General features: G+C 39.0%; 1 protein-coding gene across 10 annotated transcripts; it reads right to left on the bottom strand.

The window, feature by feature from the left end:
* Positions 1-378: 378 nt before the first annotated feature.
* ap3s1 (adaptor related protein complex 3 subunit sigma 1) lies at positions 379-25,539 on the bottom strand. 10 transcript variants are annotated; one of them, XM_080854253.1, is made up of 8 exons: positions 25,383-25,539; positions 20,609-20,700; positions 19,796-19,907; positions 18,798-18,869; positions 17,958-18,065; positions 1,882-2,009; positions 1,308-1,369; positions 899-1,013 (listed from the first exon to the last, which is right to left on the bottom strand). In XM_080854253.1, exons 1-7 carry the CDS (start codon positions 25,449-25,451, stop codon positions 1,348-1,350), a joined length of 603 nt encoding a protein of 200 aa, XP_080710379.1. In that variant the 5' UTR covers positions 25,452-25,539; the 3' UTR covers positions 899-1,013; positions 1,308-1,347. The 10 variants fall into 10 exon arrangements, 8 of the variants coding, with proteins under 8 accessions (XP_080710382.1, XP_080710381.1, XP_080710378.1 ...); XR_013968950.1 differs by having other exon boundaries at positions 889-1,369; positions 1,882-2,080; XM_080854255.1 differs by having other exon boundaries at positions 889-1,369; positions 1,930-2,080.

The raw sequence follows: 25,539 nt of genomic DNA, 5'->3' as shown, positions 1-25,539 counted from the left end.
ATTGCCTCTGGTCTACTTTTGTTTAGCCTAGGCCCAATTGTAAACCATTTGCTTCAATCCAGGTGGTTCTAAATCAAGCCTGAGCTTAAGACAATATGTCTTATTTCTACAGCAAATTGGTCTTTCGGTAAATGTACAGCAGAATCAATGAGACTTTGTTTATATTTGTGTGATCAGATTTTTCTATGTTGGTATTTAAATAGTTGTTATAATTTGTGCGTATCAAAAGTATAACTAGTTTGGTATACCTCTCCACCACACTATTTGATATGTTGTTACCTGTTACCTTTCACTTGTTTATAACTTTCTGGAACTTGAGTGCAGAGATAAGAGTTAGCTAGATTAACCAAACTTCACAAATCTTGGATCAAGTCATACAATGATTAAATATTTTATTGTGTTACAGAAAGAGGAAAAAACATCATAAGCTCCTTACATTCACATATTAAAAACAAAGTCCACTTGTAGTTTTATATGAAAAGATAATTTAAAATACTTCAGTACTACAACTACAACTGAAGCAAATAGCATAATCTGATATATACAGTATTTATGTATGTTGGAGTCATTTGTTGTACAAAGAAATGAAACAATATGATTAGTCTTCAAATACTGTAGCAGCCAATACTTAAGGGCAAAGGCATATTTATAAAGGAACACTGAAGGTCATGTTTTGAAGGAGGCAAACTGAGAAATGCAACGACAGATGAAAAAAAAAAAAGATTTAAACCAGAAGGTAACATTCAAAATATACACGAAAGACCAATACACTTACTCAGTACCTTCATTGTCTTTGATGTCATTTGATATTTGCTTCATTTTGGTAAACACACCATAATAAACATCCTTTGGAGCGCATGTATGCCACGGAGAGTCAGATTTCGCTATTTGAAAGAGGGCATATTTGGCACTTTAATGCTTATGTCTCCAATGTTGATGTTCTTGGGCATTTCAGGAAGATTCATATTCTTCACTGCCGATACAGCACGAGCTGGGGCTCCAGCAATACCCGCCTACACACACACACACACACACACACACACACGCACACACACACACACACACACGCACAAAGTTAAAGTAAGTTAGTAACGCCAATGAGCCACCCACACACACACACACAGTGCACATTCTCATACACGCAGGCATACAAACTCAGCACAGCACATTGTACAGATACGGTCAACCACCACACAGAATGCAAAAGCACCAACTCTTGACAGACGTGCACAAGTCTGCATAGGCGTTCCCAAAAGGCCCAAACTGTATGCACATGCACTGCTCGTTCAGACAGAAGAGAACACAACCTGCACCCCTTATGACCATCTCTGGGGGAGACGCACAGCTTCAGAGGGGGCCTGGATGGACACTTAAAGAGCAGAAGAGAAATCAAGAATCATCACAAAGCTAGAGAGGAGAGCAGCATTGCATGGACAACTCTGGGGTGGAGAAGAGCCAGAGGAGAGAATGAAACAGAGCGATGGGGAAAAGATGAAACATGGAAAGATGAGTGGACTAATCTGACAGATAGGAGGCATTTTATTCAGTAGTTGGTTTATTACTATTATTATAATAATACATAATATAATTTAGTTATTAATAATATAGTTTATTATTTTATTATAGTATTATTATATCATATTTGATTTATTAATGATGAAAAGTTCAAGAAAATGTGATAACTTAACATGCGGTCTTGGTCTGCTATATTACACTCAATTAACAAATTGCAACAATTACAAACTCTTGCAAGTACATTTAGATAACTAAAACAAAACTATAAATAACAATAGTGTAGTTGTAGATGAGTAGAGGTTGCTCTATAGTCAATTTAGTTCTGTTTAGTAAACAGTTTAGTTTATGTATATGTGTGAGCTTAACTGTTCAAAGGTTACTGGGATGACTGATGGCCACACATAAGATACTGACAGTAGAGGCTCTTTAAGCATCAGGCCGGCCAGCTTTGAACAGGAGGCGCGTGGAATGAATCCCTGGGCTGTGACAGGATACTGTTGGGGAAAGTTTTGAGAGAAGGACCGTGGCTGAAGAACAAGCCATCTTTAAGGTGCAACAACACCATCTGTAGTATTGAAAGAAAAATACAGAGCCTTTGCAACAAATGCCTAACATTGGTAATATCTAAATAGCGTATTAAACACAAGGTAGGTTCTGAATTGTATTAATTTCAATACCACTCTATGAGATTAAAAGGAAATATATTATAATGGCCAAGTGTACCATTTACTCTGAACAGCGTTCAGTGTTCAATTTCATTCATAGGCCATCCCACAATTGTAGGACGAATTTATTAATACATGTAAAATACTGAGTGTGTACATACAGAAAACCACGAGGGAACAGAACATATGAACATGTAGTATCTACAGTCAAAAGTAAAAGTTTGCAAACGTTTTCGACTGCCTTGCAATTTGGCTTGGCTTAATCATGAAATATGATGAGATCTTTAACAGAACAGAACTTTGACAGAAATAAGGCAATCTGGTTAGACTCACACTAGCTGGTTAAATCTTCAGTCCATGAAGGGAAAGGTATGTTAACCCTTACATTTAGTACAAGAGACTCTTTGATTAAACTCCATTTCTTGTAGCTGCTGACAGAAGGGCTTTAGGCCAATTCTCATGTGGAGCAAACTCAAGTCACTGATAATACTGGAAAGTGTGGTGTGAATGGCTATGTTCAGTCTCTTTTACGTATGGAATCCAACTCAATGTCAGATTAAAAACAATCCATAATCAATAACAAATCGCCAATCTCACTTAACCGCCAAGTCACCGCAAAGTTCCTTGTGTCTTAATTCCCTTATGAAACAGCAGGTCACATGCCAGTTAGCCTAGCTATCCTAGCTATCTAACTCAAGTCTAGGGAGCCATCTTACAGTTGGCAGTTGCTAAGATGTGTTAAAGGAGCAATAAGGAGTTCTGTTCGAAAACTAGCACACCAACTACCTAAAAGGCATGCAAAAACCTTGCAAACACCACCAACAGCCCAGTTGACACTGATAGAAGCTTGCCAACACACTAAATGGTGTCTTTTGGCAGTAAAGCTGGCAATGTCATGCATGTGAAAGCTTTTCTTGAATTTTTGCAAGGCGTTTCAGCCAGGAAACACAGAGCTACATAGTGCATATCCTGGATGGCTAGTGGGAAAGACACAGGTGTTTATCTGTCCTTCACATGACCATATGCTATCAAAATGAATTTGAGGATGGTACCAAAACTAGTTTCCTTTAAAACCACACCTCAAAAGGTGTCAAACTGTTGCATAGTGTTACTTTAATATGAACTAGCTAGCAAGCTAGTTAGCTAGCTTTGCAACCAGGCAAAACAGCCTGAAACTTGCTGGACAGCCTGAAACTGTTCAATTTCTTAAAATCAGCTCACAGAGGAAAAAAAAGACTTGGGTTCAAAGTGATCACAACCACTTGCAGATGATGTAAAATGGCTTTACATATACATAAAACAGTACTGAGGCAAAGGCTTACTCGGACTTGTTCCTGGATCGACAGGGGAGAGATTAAATGTCTGGCTTTGCTGTTTCAACGACAATGGCTCCCACTTGACCCCAGTATGGTTTATTAACATAAATGAAAGGGCTTTCATTTTAATTAACATCAATTAAACGGCTTTCAATACAAGTGGGAATTTGGCCTTTGGGTCATTCCATTTCTCAGTTGGGTTGTGGTTAGGTGGCATGTGGGTATGAAAAAATATTCTGCAAATATTTGATGTAAATTTTATTCTGTCTGAGCCATTCAGCTGTTGATTTACCCCTGTATGCCAGGATGACCCAAATTCCTCCTGTGAAATTGAGGATTCCCTTGATTGTGCCTCAAACCAGAATGATCTCTCCAATGGGCTTCATTCTTGACAGCAGTTGAGAAGACTTTAAGAAGGTCTTTCTTCTGAACTTTACTTTGGTGGATTTAGGAAAACTTTTGCCATTCTCGATAGTTTTCTCATTTGGGATTTCTTCTGAACTTCTGAAGACTTTCAGAACGCGAAATAGTTTCTCAATCTTTGTGAGAAACTGTTGGTGATTGCGTTCACGTCAAATCTACAGACATCCTCGGATTAAAATAATTATAATTAGTGATGCTCCGATCATGATCGGCAGATATTTGTAAAAATTGCTTGATCTGTGTTCGGTGAAAAGCACTGATCAAAAAAGCCGACTTCACGTGACTTAAATGAATTGCGCGACTTTCCAACCTGCGTGCGCGGCAAACGGTCACTCAACAGCTGAGCAGAGCTTGGCAATTGCAAGCAAAATTAGTTCTCCCATCTGGAATTTTTTGACCGGTAAGAACAAATAATGTCACAGTCCCTACGCCACTCGGCCTGGCGGCCACGGTGGCTACGGCCGAACACCACCCGTGGGATTATCCCTTACCTACCCCACTCCCACTAAATTGCTTAAAAATATGAATCTGAATATATTACAGCTGTAACATGAAAGTGGATCTGTTCCTTTAACTCCGTGCTGTGTTTCAGTAAACATTCACTTTGGGCGTTAACAACGGTAACCATTTGAAATAGCAGAATAACTAAATGATGTAAACAATAATAATCATGAAACAGTGAATGATTTAACCCTACATTAACTCCTATCTATAGGGTACCTACTGTTGACATGAAACGGACTAACCGCTGGTTGATAGCGGCGGCCTTTTTAACAGTGCGAAATCTGCTAGATTATAGATAAAATATTACCATTACCCTGCCATTCTGTGATCGGCAGTGATCGGCAATCGGCAGATCATCGGTAATCGGTGATCGGCCTCAAAAATGCTGATCGGAGCATCTCTAATTATAATAATAATAAATACGAGAATATTTGTGTCATTAACAATTACGTTTCACATTTATAGTCATGATTCTACGAGGCAAAAAATAAAAGGACTACACCAGAATGCTAATCAAGACTATTCTCATTTGTAGATCCACGTTGGTGGAATGAACTGCCTAGCTAGCACTACCAGAGAGGGCGCGTCCCTCTCTACCTTTAAGAAGCTTTTGAAGACCCAACTCTTCATAGAGCACTTCCCTTCGTAACTGACACTTCGATTAGTAGGCTACTTGACTTGCACTTACAGCAGTTGCATTCCTGCACCTCTTTTTTTCTTTTCTAACTCGTTTTCTATTTTTTATGTAAAGTAGTATTTATTGTTACACTATGTCTCTATTGCTCGTAGCTTGACTGTCCTCTCCGTTATACTTCGCTTTGGACAAGGCATCTGCTAAATGACTGAATGTGAACGTAAATGTAAATGTACACGAACACTGCAAATGTAAGTGAACAAATAAATAAACACTAAACCCAATCGCGTTAAAATAGTCATAGTGGAATAGAATGGACACATATACATACTGCAGTACCTCCATGTCTGCACTGGTTAAATTAAATCTGCGTTTTTTGCTCGCTTTCCACTTGACATGACTCGCCTTACGAGGTGCTTTCGTGTGGATTCGGGAGATTCCGACAGCACACGTTTCTACGGTTGCGTGCCCTAATAAGGACCTGGCGGGCGTGTATGTATGCAAATCCACTTTCACTGGAACGCAATTTAAGAATTTAAGAAACTAATCCGGGGGAACACAGCTGAGAAGACTTCGGCTGCTTATGAACGCATTTTCAAGCATACAGGAATGTGGCGGAAATGTTTCCCTTACTTTGTTTTTACGAAGAAGTGTAAGCAACATTTCGGAAGAATTACAGAAAATGATCGAGAATGAGGCCCAATGTGTCTAAGGCAGAGACAGTTAAGTCCTAGGTCTATGGAAGGATGTTGTATAGCCCTTCTTAAACAACTATGGCTCACAACTTAGAACACTTATAATGTGCTACTTGTGGACATAGGGGATAAAACGTGAATTAAATTTTTTTATTAAATGTGACCAAGAAAGTCATACATACAAGGCATACCAGAACTGTCAATGAATGTTTCAACACCTTGAGTCAACACGAGTCAGAAATACATTTTCTAATTAATCTTTATCTCTATTCCTAGAGTTAGAATGAAAGTCTGAATAATAGGCATTGTGCCTCTTGAGAAAGTAGAGGATCCAAAAGGCCTCTGTGGTTTACATACGTTTTCCATCATGGACTGTGGTTGTTCAACAAAATGAAATAAAGGTATGAACTAGTCCAACTGATAGTGTGTTCTTAGAGGTGGTATAAACACCAAAGTGCAAAGCTGTATAAGCAGTAGTCACATTGCAAAGACTGCCCTATTTCAGTTGGACAGGGACCATCAGTAGGAATGAAGTTATGCTACAACACCCTTTCTCTCAAACAACATTCGAATTATCAAAACAATCTAGTCCACTAAAAACTATTCAGTCTAAAAATAAAATAGCCTTGTGTTTAGGTTTTGCATGATTTCACCATGCACCCTTCATTCCTTTAAATGGATTCTCTCAAATCAGCAAATAGCAAGCATTAGCAAGCAATCATCAAGTAGCCACACAGAGTGGTTTAACTACCTCAAATGAACTCTTTGAACAGACTTTGGTAAGGTGCATGCTGCTGTCAACTTGATCAGGCTAAGCAGTCACGTGTGACTGAAAGGAGACCAACCCACTGATAACTTTAGGAGGCAGGTGGTCAGGTAAAGTATGTTTCACTGTTAATACAACCACTACCCATCTCTGTCTGTTGGCACAGGAGATGATTCAGACAAGACTTCACTTTTTGTTGAATCCAAAGCTGAAGTGGACCAAAACTGTATCTGTACAATGTGCCTCTACTGGTAAAAATGACAGAAATGTTTCAAAGAAAAACACCGAACAGAGATATCGGTATAGCTCATTTAGGGGGGGACTTAACACAAACAGGAACATAAAGACGGACTATGAGAACTGATATTCCTGACATACAACACACTTACGCTACTTACAAACACACTACACACAACACAGGGGCTACTAAGAGCTAACAATGGATAAACATGTTGTCAAATAAATGATTCTGTCTTTCCTTATTCACAAAACACCTCAGCATCTCAGCTGATAAATATATATCCATCAATAAAATAAATCAAGTTAAACTGCACCAAATGAGCTGATTTGTCACAGCTAAGATAGCCTTAGACATTATCTTTAGTCTGATTTCTACTTTCTTGGATCACAAGCCAGAGAGCGTGTGCCATTCTTTAATAAACTAAATGACAAGAGTTTTCAACTAGCAAGGTATGTCCTTGCACAATTTTTTGTTTTTATATGCTAACAATTGACAATTTGAGTCAATATGGGTCACCTGTCCATATTTAGCCTTCTGATCACCATATCTCAGACCATGAAATCCATTTCAGAGGGATACTGGATCTGGGCATCCATGATAAAAACAAAATTCTTTGAAAGGTCAATGTATCCATCTAAAGACAATCATAACCAGTGCTGGTATCCTTGTAGATATTGGTGAACACTACAAATGCTGTGTATTTGATCAAAACCGTCTCAGGGCAAAGGAGCAGCTCAGTTCAGACCCTACTAAAATGGAGCCCACAGTCTGATTTGAATATTATTAGAGCTCATAGTAGCCCATCACAAATTAAAAACAGACTGAATTCTTTATTTTTTGATTTTAGACATGATGTGATGTGGGTAAAATATTACTGGTTGGGTGGGGAGCAGTACCTGTGTCTACCTGTCTTGCCTGGGAGACTGAAAGATAAAGGTCTGAAAGAGAGAACGGAAAGAACTCGAGCAGGTTAGGAAAAGAATGAGGAATGTTAGAATAGATGAAGTGAGGCACAAAAAGGAGCAAAGTCATCAGAGTAACAGTGAAGGTGAGCACCATATACCACACACAGAAGGCACTGAGTGGAAGTTTACTTTGGATGACAGATTGTGTTCTTGGGTTCATTCTGGTCATGTGATTTCTTTCTAAACAGGCATGTGTTACGTCTCTAGCACTCTTCTTGTGGCTGGTATAAGGTTATTCAGAGAGTGAAAGATTTCAATCAGGGTGGGTTGGTGCAGCTGAAGGTTGTAAGAGATCAATCTCTCACTGAGTCCTCAAACATCACATCACAGGGTAGTTTTAGAGGGTGTGTCCCTGCTTGACTTGGACAAAAACCTGCAGCCACAAAAAAGAATGAGCAGTTTCAGTTTAGAGGGAAGATCTGGGATGATCTGACGTAAAGCAGTCTACAAAACACTACAGAGGGGTGATGGGCCTAATAATGCAGGGTCAGACATGATCCAACCCAGAGGGATTTAGGCCAAAAGCAGTGTTCTTGGATTTTCAAACCTATTCTATTCTATTAAAAACAGCTTCAACAGGCAATCATTCAGAGGCATATCTGTGTACTTGGAACATACCTGAAGACACGCTGATGGAAAACAAAGTAAGAACACGACTGAGTAGGCGAGAGTCAAGCATGTGAAATAACTTACAATTCATGACTATTTCAACCCTGCATCAAAATGACAGATCATTTCCCAAGAAATGATAAGGTCTTATTAAAGCTGTCTATGTTAAGTTTCATTGGATTTAAATTCCAAGTTCAGAAAAAGTAGAGTAAATTTGGTTGGCTCTAAGGCTTTGATCAGTGTGCAGTTGATAACCATAGTACAACCAGTTCTTCCCTCTAAAAAAGACCTATCATTTAGAAAATCTAAAAGCACTCTTCTTATGAATACATGCAGGTAAAGAAAGTGCGATGGGTTTCTCAACTCTGTTTATTAAATTCATCAGTATATCTTCCGGGTTATCTTCCAGAGTGAGAATATTTCGGTTATTGTATCAGACAGTGAAATGCACCAAAATCAATGTCCCTATGTAGACTTAAAATACTGCGGTTTTCTGACAATGATAAACGTTACCTTAATCACATAAATGTTATATCTGTTCCAGGGAACCTCCCAGCTTTTGTCTTTGGGAAAGTTAGTGAACATCTAGGACAAAGCCTCTCTGAGACATACCAAAAGGCCAGAAGGGTGGTAGGTGTATCCAGGGGACGATGATGTCAATTTAGGACTGACCGGATCTCCTTGCTTAGGTAAAAGACTCCAATACAGATGATAAGGTCACATTCGGACTACAGTCCAACTGCAAAATCCTAAAGTTATGTTACCAAGTGCCTGTTGGGGTGTCATTTGTGTGAAGGCCTTTCATACTTTCTAATATGACTAATAACAACGTCATACTTTATGGCAACTGTAGACAAGTAGACCAACGCCATGTAAACAAATATCAAAATGAAACACTAGAGAGAGCTCGATACATTTAATTTCATCCTAGGACACAAAATAGACAATGGTCAATAACCTGTGATCAACCCATTTCTGATGTACTTTCAAACTAACCAACCAAACCTACTTTTGACTATACCTCTCTTTCTCTCTCTCACTTGGCTCCACCATCATTTAGAATACTAGACACCTGACCTGTACTGGCTCTAGATGAAAGTATTAATTTAAGTGCTGAATTAATAACCGTTAACTGAAAAAAAGCAATGGGGAAGCAAGAGATGGAATTGGGTCAAAAGTATTTTGATTTGACAGCAGAGTGGAAAGTGATTATCTGAAATGTTCTTGTGTTGTCTGAAATCCCTTCCTGGAATGTAATTACTGAGAGTGATAGGAAACCATGGGAAGGAAGGAGGGCAGATGGAGAAGACTGAAGAGAAAGGGAAAATGCCCCCAGAATGAAAAAAAATCTCTGGTAGCTGCATAGATTCTGCCACATGGAGAAGAAGCATCTAAAGGTGTGGGTATGGATAAGGGAGAGTACATGGACTTGATCAAAATACAGGATGTTTCTGCTGTCCCCAGAACAGACACACGCACTCTCCCCTCCTCCCAGCTTCTTCAAGGCCCTATAGGTCTGATCAGCACACAGTGAGGTCTGACTTCAATCTATGTGAATTAACAGCAATAGCTGAGGCAGGCCAACAATTTCTTATCTTTGTTTCAGAAGAAGTCAAATGACTCTTTAGGATGATAATATGGGAAAGATAGTTGTGTGTGGTGTGTGTATGTTTATAAGTGTGTGTGTGTGTGTGTGTATCCATCTCTCTTCCTATAAGGCAGTGGCGGCTGGGGGTTAAAAGTATTAGAATGAAGCACAACATTCATTAAGAACCCTAGAAAATAGGGTAGGGGGGGCGTTTTTCACCAAATGCTAAATGTGATGAGAATGGCTATGGGGTCTGGGGTTTAAACAGAATCATGCAGAAATAGGTAATATGCCCCCTTCCTCCATAGATTCAGCAGACCTTGCTGGGGGACCTAATGACACTGCCGCAGCAGAGACCAACACATCAGCTGGGCTGAGCAGAGATGATGTGCAGGTGGCAGTGGCAGCCTGGCAGTTGAATAAAATCATGTGGCAAATAAACTGCTTTCGTAGCTAGAAGTCCTCTCAAAGCAATATTTTTATGATTCCATATCTAGTCATATTTACCAAAATTTCCAGACGATTAACCACGGTTATATATTGATTTTGTATATATTTTTTAAATCTGCAGTTAATACTCGGATACAACCTATATATGATTTTTTTTTCACCTGAAAAAAAAAGACCAGTAACTCTGCCAGGTAAAGAGTGATTGACTCTTTAAACTTGCATAACTATGATGTAACGGGTGTCGTGTATTCCCACCGACTGTAGCCTATTTAACGGATGATACGGAATGTGAACTTCAGCCAGAGGTGAGTAACATGCAAGGTCTATCCTAACTTTCTCTAGCTTAGGGAACCATCTTAACAGTATGTAGTTGTTAGCTGGTGTAATATGAACATATTTTATTATAAGTGAAAATTAACTTGAGTTAATTGGAAGCTGCGGAGGCATCCAGAGGGCAACTGCTAGCATGTGTTAATATGAAGTCATGTTAATTCAATTCAATATTATCTATAAAGTGCCAAAAATATAATTGTTTTTGCTTTCCAGAACCCCAGACATGAACACCCTTAGAGCAAGCTTAAGGCGAGACATGGCAGGTGAATAGGGTAACATTTTTAAATACAAGGGATCACCATGAAACTTCACCAGTTGATTACATACAGTGCCACTTTAAAGTATGTGAACCCCTTGACCACTTAGGAGTTTTCTGTTGTTTTACCATGATTTTTCATTTTTTTCATCACCAATTTTCCATAGAAGGAATGTCAGGTTTATGTTTATCATTTGCATGTACTTTCTTTAGAGGGAATTGTTTGAGTAGCCAAAAGACTACATGAAACATGGAATTAGTCCATTTCAAAAGTAAGTGAACCCCCAGCTAAGTTGGTAAAGTCAAGCAGGTAACAGATTCAGTGAAACTTATTTGGGTGCTTAATTAGTCAATTAAGCAAACCGATCATCTGAGACATCCTTAGGGAAAGGTTTGGGCAACACAGATTAAAAGAGAGAGGAAACCAACCAAACTACTGTAATGCCAAGGTGTACCCACACAGATCAACAATGCCGAAAGGAAACGAGATATCCGAGAACATCAGGAAGAAGGTTCTGACAGCCCATCAGTCTTGGGAAAGCTATAAGACCATCTCTAAAAGATTCCAGCTCCATCCATCCATCCAAGACAAATAATTTAGAAATGGAGGGCATTCAACATGACCGCATCTCTGCCTAGAAGTGGACGCCCATCAAGACTATCACCAAGAAGCACCAGAAGAAGAATAAATCAGGTAAAAGTCAACCCACACATCACCTCTAAAGAGTTTCAGACCTCTCTGGCAGCATCTGGGGTAAATGTACATGGGTCTACAATCAGACGAAAATTGAATAGACATGACATTCATGATCGGGTTGCTAGAAGGAAGCCTCTGCTCTCAAGAAAGAACATAACTGCCCGTTTTAACTTTGCCCAAGCGCACGTGGATAAACTAAAGGCCTTCTGGAAGTCCCTTCTTTAAACAGATGAGTCCGAGATAGAATTATTTTGTCACGATCAAAACCAACTATTTTCGTCTGATTGTAGACCCATGTACATTTAACCCAGATGCTGCCAGAGAGGTCCAAAACTCTTTAGAGGTGATGTGTGGGTTGACTTTTACCTGATTTATTCTTCTTCTGGTGCGTCTTGGTGATGGTCTCGATGGGCGTCCACTTCTAGGCAGAAATGCGGTCATGTTGAATGCCCTCCATTTCAAAATTATTTGTCTTGGATGGATGGATGGAGCTGGAATCTTTTGGAGATGGTCTTATAGCTTTCCCAAGACTGATGGGCTGACAGTACCTTCTTCCTGATGTTCTCGGATATCTCGTTTCCTCTCGGCATTGTTGATCTGTGTGGGTACACCTTGGCACTACAGTAGTTTGGTTGGTTTCCTCTCTCTTTTAATCTGTGTTGCCCAAACCTTTCCCTAAGTATGTCTCAGATGATCGGTTTGCTCAATTGACTAATTAATCACCCAAATAAGTTTCACTGAATCTGTTACCTGCTTGACTTTATCAATTCAGCTGGGGGTTCACTTACTTTTGAAATGGACTAATTCCATGTTTCATGTAGTTTTTCGGCTACTCAAACAATTTCCTCTAAACAAGTACATGCAAATGATAAACATAAACCTGACATTTCATCTATGGAAAATTGGTGATAAAAAAATGAATAATCATGGTAAAACAACAGAAAACGCTTAAGTGCTCAAGGGGTTCACATACTTTCAAGTGGCACTGTACATCATTATAAGAAAAAAATGTATTACAAGTTTTTGAATTTTGCATATTTAATTATGCTGATTAGGCTGGATCTCATTAAATATGCACGTTTTTGCATATATTTCCGGTGCATGAATCTTAAACTGTGATAAAGCCAGGACCAAAATACATTTTTTATTTTGTTTATATATCAAATGACAAAAAATCCTCACATGGATTTTAGGATATCTGCTTTTATGACCTGGGAAATCAAAATATACTATCCATGGCCTTAAAAACCCAATTTTCGCCATGATTTCCAGGTAAAATGACCCATAAATCTGGCCAGGAACAATTTATAAATAAACCCATGTGTAGATGTCTTCATAACAATGCTTTGTGTGAAACTGGGAAGTGTGGTGTACCTAGGTTCTACATAGGCTGAGAAATGTGCACCTAAAAATTAAAAAACACTCATTTTGAGAAAACCGCATTTAAAGACAACACGTGAGGCACTGAGCAAATCACGTTAGCAGATAAGCGCCGTCAGCCAATGAATCGACTTTAAAGTCAGGATTGGTTGCTGAAAAGAAAGGAAATGCCCATGGTTGGATTACACAGCCTTCTGGTCGAGGCTCAGAGCTTTAAAATCATACCAGACATGACAGATGTCGTGTAAAAAGACGAAACGCTGAACGCGGTCGAAGGAAGAATTCTTGGTAAATTTAGGAGAAAATGGATGCCGCGGCTGAACTAAATGCAGTGAAACAGACACATAAATGTGTAATTTTGACGTTTTCTTTATGGTAGTATGAAAGATAAGTTAAAGAGGCAAACTAGCCCAAAATCTCAAATTTGACCAGGGCATGAAAAAAAATCGATATTTCACCTGCCGTGTCTCGCCTTATATTAATGGTGACAGCAACAAAGAAAAACTCCCTGTCAATCAGGAAGAAACCTTAAGCAGAACCGCAGCCAGGCTCATCTGCTTGAAGCCGGCCGGGTATATAGAAAAGAGGGGGTGGGGGGAGGGGGCTTGTGGCAGAAAGGGAAGGAAGGATAAGGGGACAGTCAGATGAAATCATACACTTGAGGATGAGCATGATAGCATACATGTGGTCAAAGTACACAGCATACATGTGGTAAATGTACATACATACAAACATAATATGATATATACATGATACATACAACATTGACAGAGGATAAGGTGGGGAGAGAGCATTCAAGTATTGTAAAACAGCTTAGTGGGTGCATGTAGGATAAAATGTATATGTTTCACATTTAATTAATTAGGTTAGAATAGTATTCCATAGTATAACTTGAATTGAATAGGTTACTTAGTTGGCCATGGGTTTAGAGTGTCACCCAGGGCTTGGGGTAAGGGGATCCTATGTAAATATTCTTAGGGCTGGGGAGGAAAAAAATTGATTCTTCGATTTCTCTTGATTCTCTCTAGAACGATTCTGTCGATTCAGAAAAGTTCATAATTGATTTATTCATTTTATTTTTACATCCATTTTGTGTTGAAATTTAAGCTGTATCGATTATTGCATTGTTCATATTTCTCTAATAAAAAAACACAAACACAAAGTAGGACGTGATTAGCAACCTCTGAGTAGCAAACTCAGATTTGAGTCTCAAATGTTTTAAAAATCGAGATGCATCGATAATCGTTTTATGTGTTTAGAATTGATAATGGATAATCGGTTTAGAATCGATAATCGGTTTAGAATCGATAATCGGCTTAGAATCGAATCGTTGACCTCTGAATCAGAATCGAATCGAATCGTGAGGTGCTAAGAGATCCCCCCCTCCCCATCGATTATTCGATTTTTCTCGATTCTCTCTAAAACGATTATCTCTCGATTCAGAAAAGTTCATCATCGATTTTGTAATTAAAAAAAACTTTTTTTTTTTTTTTTTTTTTACACATCCATTTTATGTTGAAATGCAAGCTGCATCGATTATTGGATTGTTCATAGAAAGTCAAAATTGTGACAAGGAAAAGCTTTTTCTCTAATAAAAAAAAGAGAAGGTAATTCATCTGTTGATTTTCTTTAATTGTCAAACACAAAGTAGGAAGTGTAGCAAAGACTCTGAGTAGCAAACTCGAATGTTTTAAAAGTCGAAATGGATTTATAAACGCTTTATCGGTTTAGAATTGATAATCGTTTTTTTTACACATCCATTTTATGTTGAAATGCAATTATCGATTGATTATCGATTATCAATTTGAAACCGATAGAACGATTATCGATGCATTTCGACTTTTGAATCATTTGAGTTTGCAACTCAGAGTCTAAAATCACTTCCTACTTTGTGTTTGATAATTAAAGAAAATCAACAGATGAATTACCTTCTCTATTTGCTTTATTAGAGAAAAAGCTTTTTCTTGTCACAATTTTGACTTTCTATGAGCAATGCAAAAATCAATAAAAGTTTTTTTTTTAAATCACAAAATCGATTTAAAATCGATAATCGATAAACGATTTCGAATCGAATCGTGAGGTGCCAAGAGATTCCCACCCCTAGTTGTTATGATATATGAACTCATGTTAGTATAAAGCTGCACAGGCCTAATCCTATTACAATTGTATAAGTAACATTGAGGAGACTGTAACCTCGTCTAGATAACTAGCTCTCATTTGGAACTCTGGAACTCTGCCATAGGGGTGGGCGATATATATCGTCTGCGATAATATCGTCATTGTTGTTCAAACGATGTGCAAAATTGCATTATCGAGTATTTAAATGACTTCGCCAAAAACAATGACACGCACGGGGAAACTGTTCACATCATGTTCTTAATATAGCCTACGGCGCAGCAGCGCTCCCCACAGCACGGCACTCACACGACTAGTGGGCCTACGTGATCACGTGATATGGCTTCTCGCATCCACTTTGCAACAGGTTAGCAGCGCATGGTGATGTCTGTTGTGCCTCCGTTGGTGTAGCATAAAACGTGAATTTTATTAAAACATAGCGTGTGTAATGTGTAGCTTTTTCATTCCGTTTGTTAACCTTTCCTGCTGTCTGTCTCTGAACGTAGTTGGAGATTGCAGGGGAGTAAAATGCTCCGCTGCCTAAGTAGATTACATGTTTTTAACTTCGGGGTTATTTCCCTTTCCTTTACGTCTGCTGTTGGTTAGTAAATACAGACAGCAGGAAAGGTTAGCAAACGGAATTAAATAGCTACACATTACACAGGCTATGCTTTAATAAAACTCACGTTACTCACATACTGGTTAACACTTTCACAGCACATACATGTTTGTCGCTAACTATCAGCATATCCAAACTATGCGTCACCGTTGTCCCTCCCTGTACGTGCTCTTAAAGGAGCTGCACCATTTTACTAAACGTTCTTGCAATGTGAATCATTTAATTTAAATATGCTTATTGGCCTTATTGTGTACGCTTGTGCGTTTAACAGCGCTTGTTTGTGAGAGAGAGCATTTAACTGTTGATGCCCCAGTTTAATAAAGCCAGGCTATTCATAAAAAGCGTACGTCAATGTGGCATTAGTGCTATGAACAGTTGAGAAATTGATTCCTTCGGGCTCGGTTCGGATTTGAAAAAAATATATATTTTAATGGCTGTCAGGCTTGGTCCGGGCTTGGTTACTATTATGTCGGACAGGGCCTGGCTCTGACAGAAAAATTCGTCCCGATCCATGCCTTAATGCTCATGTATTTGTATATTTGTACAATACTGGACAGAATTTAAGTTTGATAATGCCATAAGCACTGCTGTTGATGTGCAATAATTCTCATGGATGCATGGAGCACTTTATTACAAGACTTCAATATTTCTGCATTGCAGTTCGATTAAGTTATTTTTGTTTAAAGACAATAAAGAAGTGTTTTCCTTAAACATTGTGCCCATTATTGTAATCTCCAAGAAGGTATAACTCTGAGAATTCCAATCACATTTTTTAAAATATCGTCTAATTATCGTTATCGTCTAAATGAAAAAAAATATCGAGATATTCTTTTTTGCCCATATCGCCCACCCCTGCTCTGCCATTTTAAAATGTTAAAGGTTACAACTTTCCTTAGCTAGCTAGCCCACTAGCATAGCAACTACACAACCATAGCAACCAGGAATCACCCTTTGCTAGTTTAATTTCTCAGAATCAGCTTGCCAATAAAAGGTTGTCTTGGGTTCAAATGGATCAGAAATCATTTGTGGAGGATGTTAATTGACTTCACATTAAACAATCCTGAGAGAAATAATTGGACATCAGTGTAGTGAATGAAGGTGGAGAAGGCCCCCTCCCCTTGCTGTTCTCGACACTGTTAATTCAGTGGTCGTGATTCCCACTGCAAGCATGTCAGAAGATTATCATTTTAAAGTATGAGGTAGTGTCGCCAAGGGATCGATTAATGATTCGACTGTTTTTTACTGTGAGTGGTAATGAGGTATTTCATACAACTTCATACAACTTTAAAATGGCTAGTAGCGCTCACACCACAACTACATGTCATGTAGTTTTACCTGACACGATGAGCAACCTTGAATAAACTGCGGTTAATACACGGGTGCGGTCAATACACTGGTTTGTTTTACAAAATGTTATACAATATGTTGATGCGGTTTATATATGGTGCAGTTAATAGTCTGGAAAAACAGGCTAATGATTTGCTTGGAGACCTATAGAGCTGAAATTACCTAATTTGAGCAAAACTGCATTAGTCATCTTACACTGTAAACTCCAGAACTGTCAATCCCAGTTATCCATTCGTGGCTCTGGTACAGAGTGAAGTCAGGGGTTGGTCAAACGCTACCCTCATGTTTAAACTATGCTTAAACTGCACTTTTTCCTCACAGCTCAGAGAATGTGAGTCTGCAAGGATCCTGTCGACCACATTAAAGTTGGCTAAAAGCAAAGACATTGTGGAGATCTGACGTTTATCGTTCTAGTGGCTCTCTCGTGGTTTGTCGCTTCAAAACCTGGGACAAAAGGTCAGCTGACCCATAACAAAAATGTGTCCTGTGAGGGCAACTGTTTGTACAGCTTACTTTATCATTTTGTCTATGCAATACGCAGCAACACCAACACCAACTTTTCACCTTTGTGGTTTTTATGAAGTATTGCTTCATCTGCTTAAAGGGATGAGCCTCCCCTGATACAAGCATAGATTTTGAAAAGGTCACGTTGAGGAAGAGGAGCGTGCAAAAGTACGGAAACAACTGCTAGCAGACACCTCAAGCAAAGCACTACCACACATACATTATAGAAACAAGCAGAAGAGAGAGAGGGAGAGGTACACAGACAGCCTTGCAACATTCCCAAAGTCAACAACAACATTCGTAGGAGAAAGAGAAGTGAAGGACACTGCGGTTACCTCTGACTTTTCCATCTTGTTCTGAGAATCCACCTGTGTGATGATCTCGTTCATGTTGGTCTCCAGCACCATGCCTCCCATCACCATCTCCCCCAGAATGTTGTGTACCTGTTAACCAACACCTTAAGAAGAGTCTACTCATGGCACCAAAGTGAACTGTTTCTCTAGTAACCTATTGTGAACCTGTTAACCAAGACCTTAACAAGAGTCTACTCATGGCACCAAAGTGAACTGTTTCCATAGTAACCCATTGTGTACCTGTTAACCAAGACCTTAACAAATTCTTCTCATGACACCAAAGTGAACTGTTTCCCTCCCTAGTAACCCATTGTGTACCTGTTAACCAACACCTTAACAAGAGTCTACTCATGACACCAAAGTGAACTGTTTCCCTAGTAACCCATTGTGTACCTGTTAACCAACACCTTAACAACAGTCTACTCATGACAACAAAGTGAACTGTTTCCCTCCCTAGTAACCCATTGTGTACCTGTTAATCAACACCTTAACAAGAGTCATGACAACAAAGTGAACTGTTTCCCTAGTAACGACGATGTGGAAATATACTGTGTACTAAGTGTATGTCACAGATAAGAACAGAGAGAAAGGTTATGTTGAGTTCAATCTCAACCTGACGGCAGCTACAAACCAAATTCTAGCTTTTCTACTTGCAGCATCCTTTTCCAAAGACATTCTATGCAGTAAATTGCCTTTACTTTACTTAGTGGTTGGGTAACCCTACCCTTTTCCATTTTGTAAAATGTCAGTCCACATACTATATGAATGCATCATAATATATGTGTTTATGCAGGAACTGCGCCTGATTTCTGTACACCTTACCTTATCAACGTGGAAAATCAAGTCAAGCTCACAGACATTCTCAAAACATTTGTCTAGGGTTTCCACGAAAACCTGTGGAGGAGAGATGCTGATGAGATTACAGGGAACCTGCTGCTTCCACCAATCACACGAGGACAGAGGGGTTTGATAACAGAAGACATACTGTGCACATATTTAAAGGATGTGTCAAACAGATGACATCTGCATCGACTGATGTAGAATTTAAAATGAGTAGAAAAATAAAAAAATTCCAAATGACAATCCAAAGCCAAATTCACATCCGAGGTCATCTTTTTGTGTCATAATTGAGGATGCACCTTTTAACACATATGACCTGGGTTTGAAAGTATTTGATGTAATGGTTGTGTTTAGTCCATTAAAACCAAATCAGTCTAGGCTGGTTATACCCAGGTTGTGGCAATTCAGATTGGACTTGGGTTGCAACCTGGGATAACATACATTACACTTCAGCATTTTTTTTTTTTTGTATCTTTCATAACATGGACCCACAGTTTTGTGAATGCATTATTTGACAATGTTACAATGAAGCTGATCTTCGCATATTCGAGCCTATAGCTCATAAATCAGAATGTCTAAGATGCCTTTTCTCACTGTGATTCATAAGTGCTGGCTGAAGGCTGGCTGAAGACACACACACAGCTTTAAAACAATGTAAGTAAGTAAGTAAGTAAGACTTTATTTATATAGCACATTTCGTACAAGAGTTGCAATTCAAAGTGCTTTACATAAAATCAATAAAAGCAAGCAGCAGGAGCAATAAAACAATGGTCAACATCGTATCAATGCTTAATTTTGTATGATTAGCTTTTACAGTGCTTCTTCCACGTAAACAACTCAACCATGCTTCATTTTGCATGATAAGCTTTTACAGTGCTTCTTCCACGTAAATAACACAACCATGCTTCATTTTGTATGATTAGCTTTTACAATGCTTCTTCCAAGTAAACAACTCAACAGAACATCAGAACAATACTTACCTGTATTAAATCTAGTATCCCTAGTTCACTTTCTGATGAATCCACGCAGAAGACGAAGTACAGTGTGGCATAGTGCCTATAGATGAGCTTGTTGTCAGAGCCCCCTATTAAGCTGTCAAACACATAAAGAGGAAGAGTACTGCTTTAGTGTTGTATATATAGTTTTTAGTTTTAGAAATTTAAGATGCAATTTGATTCATTTAATAATATGCAAGGGTGCCTTTTAAATGATTCAAAGAAAAAAGGGCAGGTTGTAGCTGATTGGATAATGGCAACACCTTGTAGTTGGCTAGACATGGAATACTGGAAAGCATTTGTCTAACTGAATGCTTTAAGGGCATTTTGCAGTTATGGAAAATGTATCTTACATGAAAAGAATCTGCCAAATGCTACTAGATTAGCTGATGATAACAGAAATATTCTGTGAATGAAATTAGTCAACTTTAACCAGTATTTGAATTCTTAGCAGGTGCTGATGTAATGAAATTACATTATGATTCAGATTATTCTACTCTCTGATGAAGTGACAGTGAGGTCACAGGATGTACTTCCTGGCCCCTCAGATCCCAGTACTACAGCTACCCTTAAAGAGAGGTACAAAAGATCTAGACCTCTGTCATTCAGCTCAGATCCCAGTACTACAGCGACCCTTATAGAGAGGTAGAAAAGATCTGGTTGATGTGATTTCTCTAGGCCTTTACCAGGCTTATTACTGAGTATTTCAAACGCATATCCAACCTACCGTCTGACTGGCCAGACACACACATAGAGGCACAAATGTATACAAAAGAGGGAACTGTGGTTCACACTCACATTCCCCCCTCCAGGAAATTGCAGACATTTTCATCTCGTTTCGATACTAAGTGAAATGTCTCTCGAATGATCTGTTGTTCAGTATCTTCACTCTGGAGAAGGAAATTGAGAAAACAGGACATGAGATTAAAGCTAGATCAACCACAGTTAATGTGCTCCTCAATGTGAAGTCAGGCAGCAGCTACTGACAACAGAGTCATTCATAACGGTTTTATTTACTTGTAAAAGCCTTTTACGCTTCAAGCACAGTGCTTATGATATTGTGAGCATAGGGGCAAACTGCACTCTAGGCCATGTTGTGGCATTAAAGCTTTTGAAACACTGTTTAAACAGGAGGAAAGGTTTTCAGCCAACTGAAACAAAATTTCAGATTGAACCTCTGCAACAAAAAACATGAACTGTAACGAAAAGGATAAAACTGCAACAGGACTTGTTCCCACTTCCCCTCTTCCCTTTAGCAACCAACCAACACAGCAGCTCATTTATATAACATAGGCCTCACCACTCAAAGACACAGAATTAACTCTGATTGGAGAAATGCGAGAGGCCAGACATTTTTCAGATTTACTGGGTTTAGGTCGTGGTTGAAGTCAGTCAACTGATGACAACATTAACCAGTAGGCATGGTAGGCTTGTACAAGACAATGCTGGTACAACAGGTACACTTGAATTCAGAAGTTTAACCACTCCACATATTTCATGTTAACAGTTAACAATAGTTTTAGCAATTTGGTTAGGACATCTACTTTGTTCATGACTCAAGTCATTTTTCCAGCAAGTGTAAATTGTTAACTATATCACAATTCCAGTGGGTCAGAAGTTTACACACCAAGTTGACTGTGCCTTTAAACAGCTTGGAAAATTACAGAAAATGATGTTATGGCTTTAGAAGCTTCTGACAGGCTTCCTGAGTTAATTGGAGGTGAACCTGTGGATGGATTTTAAGGCCTACCTTCAAACTCAGTACCTCTTTGCCTGACCTCATGGGAAAGTCAAAAGAAATCAGCCAAGATATCAGAAAAAAGTCAGGTGCATCCTTGGGAGTCATTTCCTTTAAGGTCCTTTTACACCTTAAGGTACCACATTCATCTCTTCAAACGATTATATACAAACAGAAACCTCACATGGAGATGGAGTCACATGGCACGGGAAGGACATGCCATCTGTCTCCTTGACATGAACCAACTTGGTACAAAGAGTGCAAATTATACCCAGAACCACAGCAAACGACATTGTGAAGATGCTGGAGGAAACCAGTCCAAAAGTATCTATAGTAAGAGTCATTGTAATCATGTCTCCATAAGCCATAGTAATCATGTCCTGTATCCATTTGACCTGAAAGGCCGCCCAGCAAGAAAAAGCTACTGATCCAAAAGCCAGACTGCAGTTTGCAACGGTACACAAGGACAAGATCTTACCTTATGGAGACATGTGCTCTGGTCTGATGACACAATAATCTAACCGTTTGGCCTTAATGACCATCACTATGTCTGGAGGAAGAAGGGCATCTTCATGTTTTGAGGATGCATTGCTGCAGGAGGAGTTGGTGCAGTTCACTAAATAAATGGCATCACAAGGAAAGAAAATGTTGTGGATATCTTGAAGCCAGGAAGTTAAAGCTTTGGCACAAATGGGTCTTCTGAATGGGCGATGACCCCGAACATACTTTAAAATTGTGTCAAAATGGCTTAAGGACAACGAAGCCAAGGTATTGGAGGGGCCTTGACAAAGCCCTGACCTCAATCAATCCTTTCAAATATGTGTGGGCTGAACTGAAAAAGCATGTGCAAAAGAGGAGGCCTACACACTAGACTAAGTTACATCAGTTCTGTCTGCAGGAATGGGCAAAAATTCCAGCACCTTATTGTGAAAAGTTTGCAGAGGGCTAGCCAAAATGTTTGACCCAATTCAACAAGAATGCAATGCTATCAAATACGAACTACGTGTATGTAAACTTCTGACCCACTGAGAATGTGTTGAAAAAGGTAAAGGCTTAAATAAATCATAAATAAATCCTTATCTGACATTTCACTTTGAAGCCAACTACCCAATAACCTAACTACAAAAAGAGATCACAACAATAAAGCTCAGTAAATAAACCAAATCAGTTTGTACATTTCCAATCTGATGCTTAATTGTGAACCCTGTTACGCTATGCTCCCTATGCCCATTTACCGGTTCCTGAGTGTTAGTTGAAAACCAACTCAGAAATATGTAGGTTACACACATCAATATCGGAAAATATAATCTCTCCATTGATCTTTTATAATTTGCCTCCACATTACCTTCAAACATTCTGTCTTAAAACCCCACTGGCTTCTTTCAATAATTTCCAGGATTCATCTAACTTGTCATGTTCAAGTGAATGGCAAACAGTAATGCCACAGCAACCACTGGCATTAAGCTATCCATCACTTTTCCTCTAAAAAGTGTCCATGTGTATCAATCTTTCAGGTGTGGTAGTGTACAGTCGTGGCCAAAAGTTTTGAGAATGACACAAATTTACATTTTCACAAAGTTCGCTGGTTCAGTGTCTTTAGATATTTTTGTCAGATGTTACTATGGAAGACTGAAGTATAATTACAAGCATTTAATAAGTGTCAAAGGCTTTTATTGGCAATTACATGAAGTTAATGCAAAAAGTCAATATGTGCAGTTTTGACCCTTCTTTTTCAAGACCTCTGCGATCCGCCATGGCATGCTGTCAATTAACTTCTGGGCCACATCCTGACTACTGGCAACCCATTCTTGCATAATCAATGCTTGGAGTTTGTCAGAAATCGTTTTTTTTTTGTTTGTCCACCCGCCTCTTGAGGATTGACCACAAATTCTCAATGGGATTAGGTCTGGGGAGTTTCCTGGCCAAAGGACCCAAAATATCAGTGTTTTATTCCCCGAGCCACTTAGTTATCACTTTTGCCTTATGGCAAGGTGCTCCATCGTGCTGGAAAAGGCATTGTTCATCATCAAAAGTATTGCTGCTAGCAAAGATTTGTTGAATACTATCCGCCTGAATCCTCGCTGTCACTAGATTGGAATCGCTTGGTCACACATAATAGGCCTACAAAAAATAGGTTGACTACATTTCTTTTGATGTTTTCTTTTTTTCTTTTTTGCAGTGGTCATATATCATAATTAAGCCTTCAACTAATAGCTAGACTATGTCTAAGACTGAGACTGTGAAGTTATTGCTTTTATAAAACTATAGGCTAAATCCAAACATACATCATTCTTGTGATTGAATTACGCTAAAAAGACGTAATAAAATAACGTTGTGCATCCAGTTTCAGTCGTCAGAGGTTTCTAAGTTACAATTGCAAGAAAATTCTTCTTGAACATTCGCTTCTCACATTGTGAATATGTAAGGAAACCTGGCAAACACGCAATAACTCTAGTAGAGATGCGTAAAGGGGACTGGCATTCTGAGGAGAGCAGAATCGGGTGCTTCACCTCTGAACACTGGTGTACATGTATATATGGCTATGGTCTGAAAAGTAACCCTTTGCACTCCAGGGACAGTCCATGTCAGCCGATAGCGACAACTTTCATTAGTTTCATCCACAAGCAGTTGGAGAACTCTATATTAAGGCTGAATACACAGATACTCTACCCAAGCTCAACCATGATTTCAGAAACAGAATGCTGTCTTACTGCCGATAATAGGCACGAGTCGATCACAAGGCGAGTCACGCTGGACAGCGACGCCAGCCATGTTGCTTCTCATCGACATACTTACGTAAATAATGCAAACGCACTCGTGACCTTTTGCTAAAGCAACCTTCTCAGTGACACAATGCTATTACCGCTCTGTAAATACTTAATGACCTTATCCAGGTGCCATAGCCTATTAAATATCTGGTGAGGAAATACGACCTGTTCCACAACCAGCAGATGAGAAGTTGAAAACATTAATCTATGAAGTGGGGTGGGGCCACTGGCGATGTTTTATTAAAATGATTAGCAATAACGGTATCTGCTCGAGATGTTTATCGTCTGAAACTGATTGTAACAGATTAAGCTAGAGGCACAACTTTTAAGCAGCCACAGCCACAGAACGGTGTCTGGAGTGGTATCAGTATCTATCAAACGTTTACAACTGATACAACATGAGACCTCAGCATCCAGGAAATGCTACGGTTAAAATGTCGATGGAATGAATTAACGTTAGTCGAGTTCACCCACTTTTACAGCGAATTAACTCCGACACTAATTGAGTATATGTGAAACTGCCTTGCTGGTAGCGTGACACCCTTTAAAGTTCTAAAGGCATAGAACAGTTCCCTGCTTAGTTGTCCCAAGTAGTGTACACCTCATATAGTGCAAGTAAGTTGACGTTAGGGATGCTATTCCCGTGGAAAACGAATCGCTAGCTACCTAGCTCACTCGCTAGTTTCCTAACAAGCATCATCTAGGCTAATGCAGTCAAGGACAGTCTTGGGAGTAAAAAAAATCGGCTGCTTATATAGCTGTTATGCAGCACAAAAACCTAGATGGAAATCTAACAGTACAGAAACTTCTGTAGCTTGACACTTTGCCGAAGTAAATTAATGTCACTATCATTTGAGCTTGACAGTCTATTTAAAGGTCAGATATCTGTAAATGCTAATGTTTACATAGCTAACTCTAACTTCAAAGACAAGTCTTCTCATTTGCGTTAACGTTAGCTAGCTAGCATACTTGCATTACTAAATTACCAACAAATCACCTCAGCTATCCTAGCTTGCTAACGTTAGCATTAGTTACCCATGGTAACAATTTCGTAGTCCGTACTCACATAGTGTTCGTAGAATTTCGACAGTCTAGGTTTTCCATGATTGTTGAATATTAATATTGCTTTTATCATTTTCAAAATGATACAGCCTAGTCAACGTAGATACAAAGTGCTGTAATGTAGACACCTTTACACCTCCTGATTCCAGTCTACCTGACTG

The sequence above is a fragment of the Sprattus sprattus genome (genome assembly GCF_963457725.1).
Source record: "Sprattus sprattus genome assembly, chromosome: 16".
NCBI lineage: Eukaryota > Metazoa > Chordata > Actinopteri > Clupeiformes > Clupeidae > Sprattus > Sprattus sprattus.
Note: the sequence above shows the minus strand (reverse complement) of the source record. Positions and strands in the feature narration are given on the sequence as shown.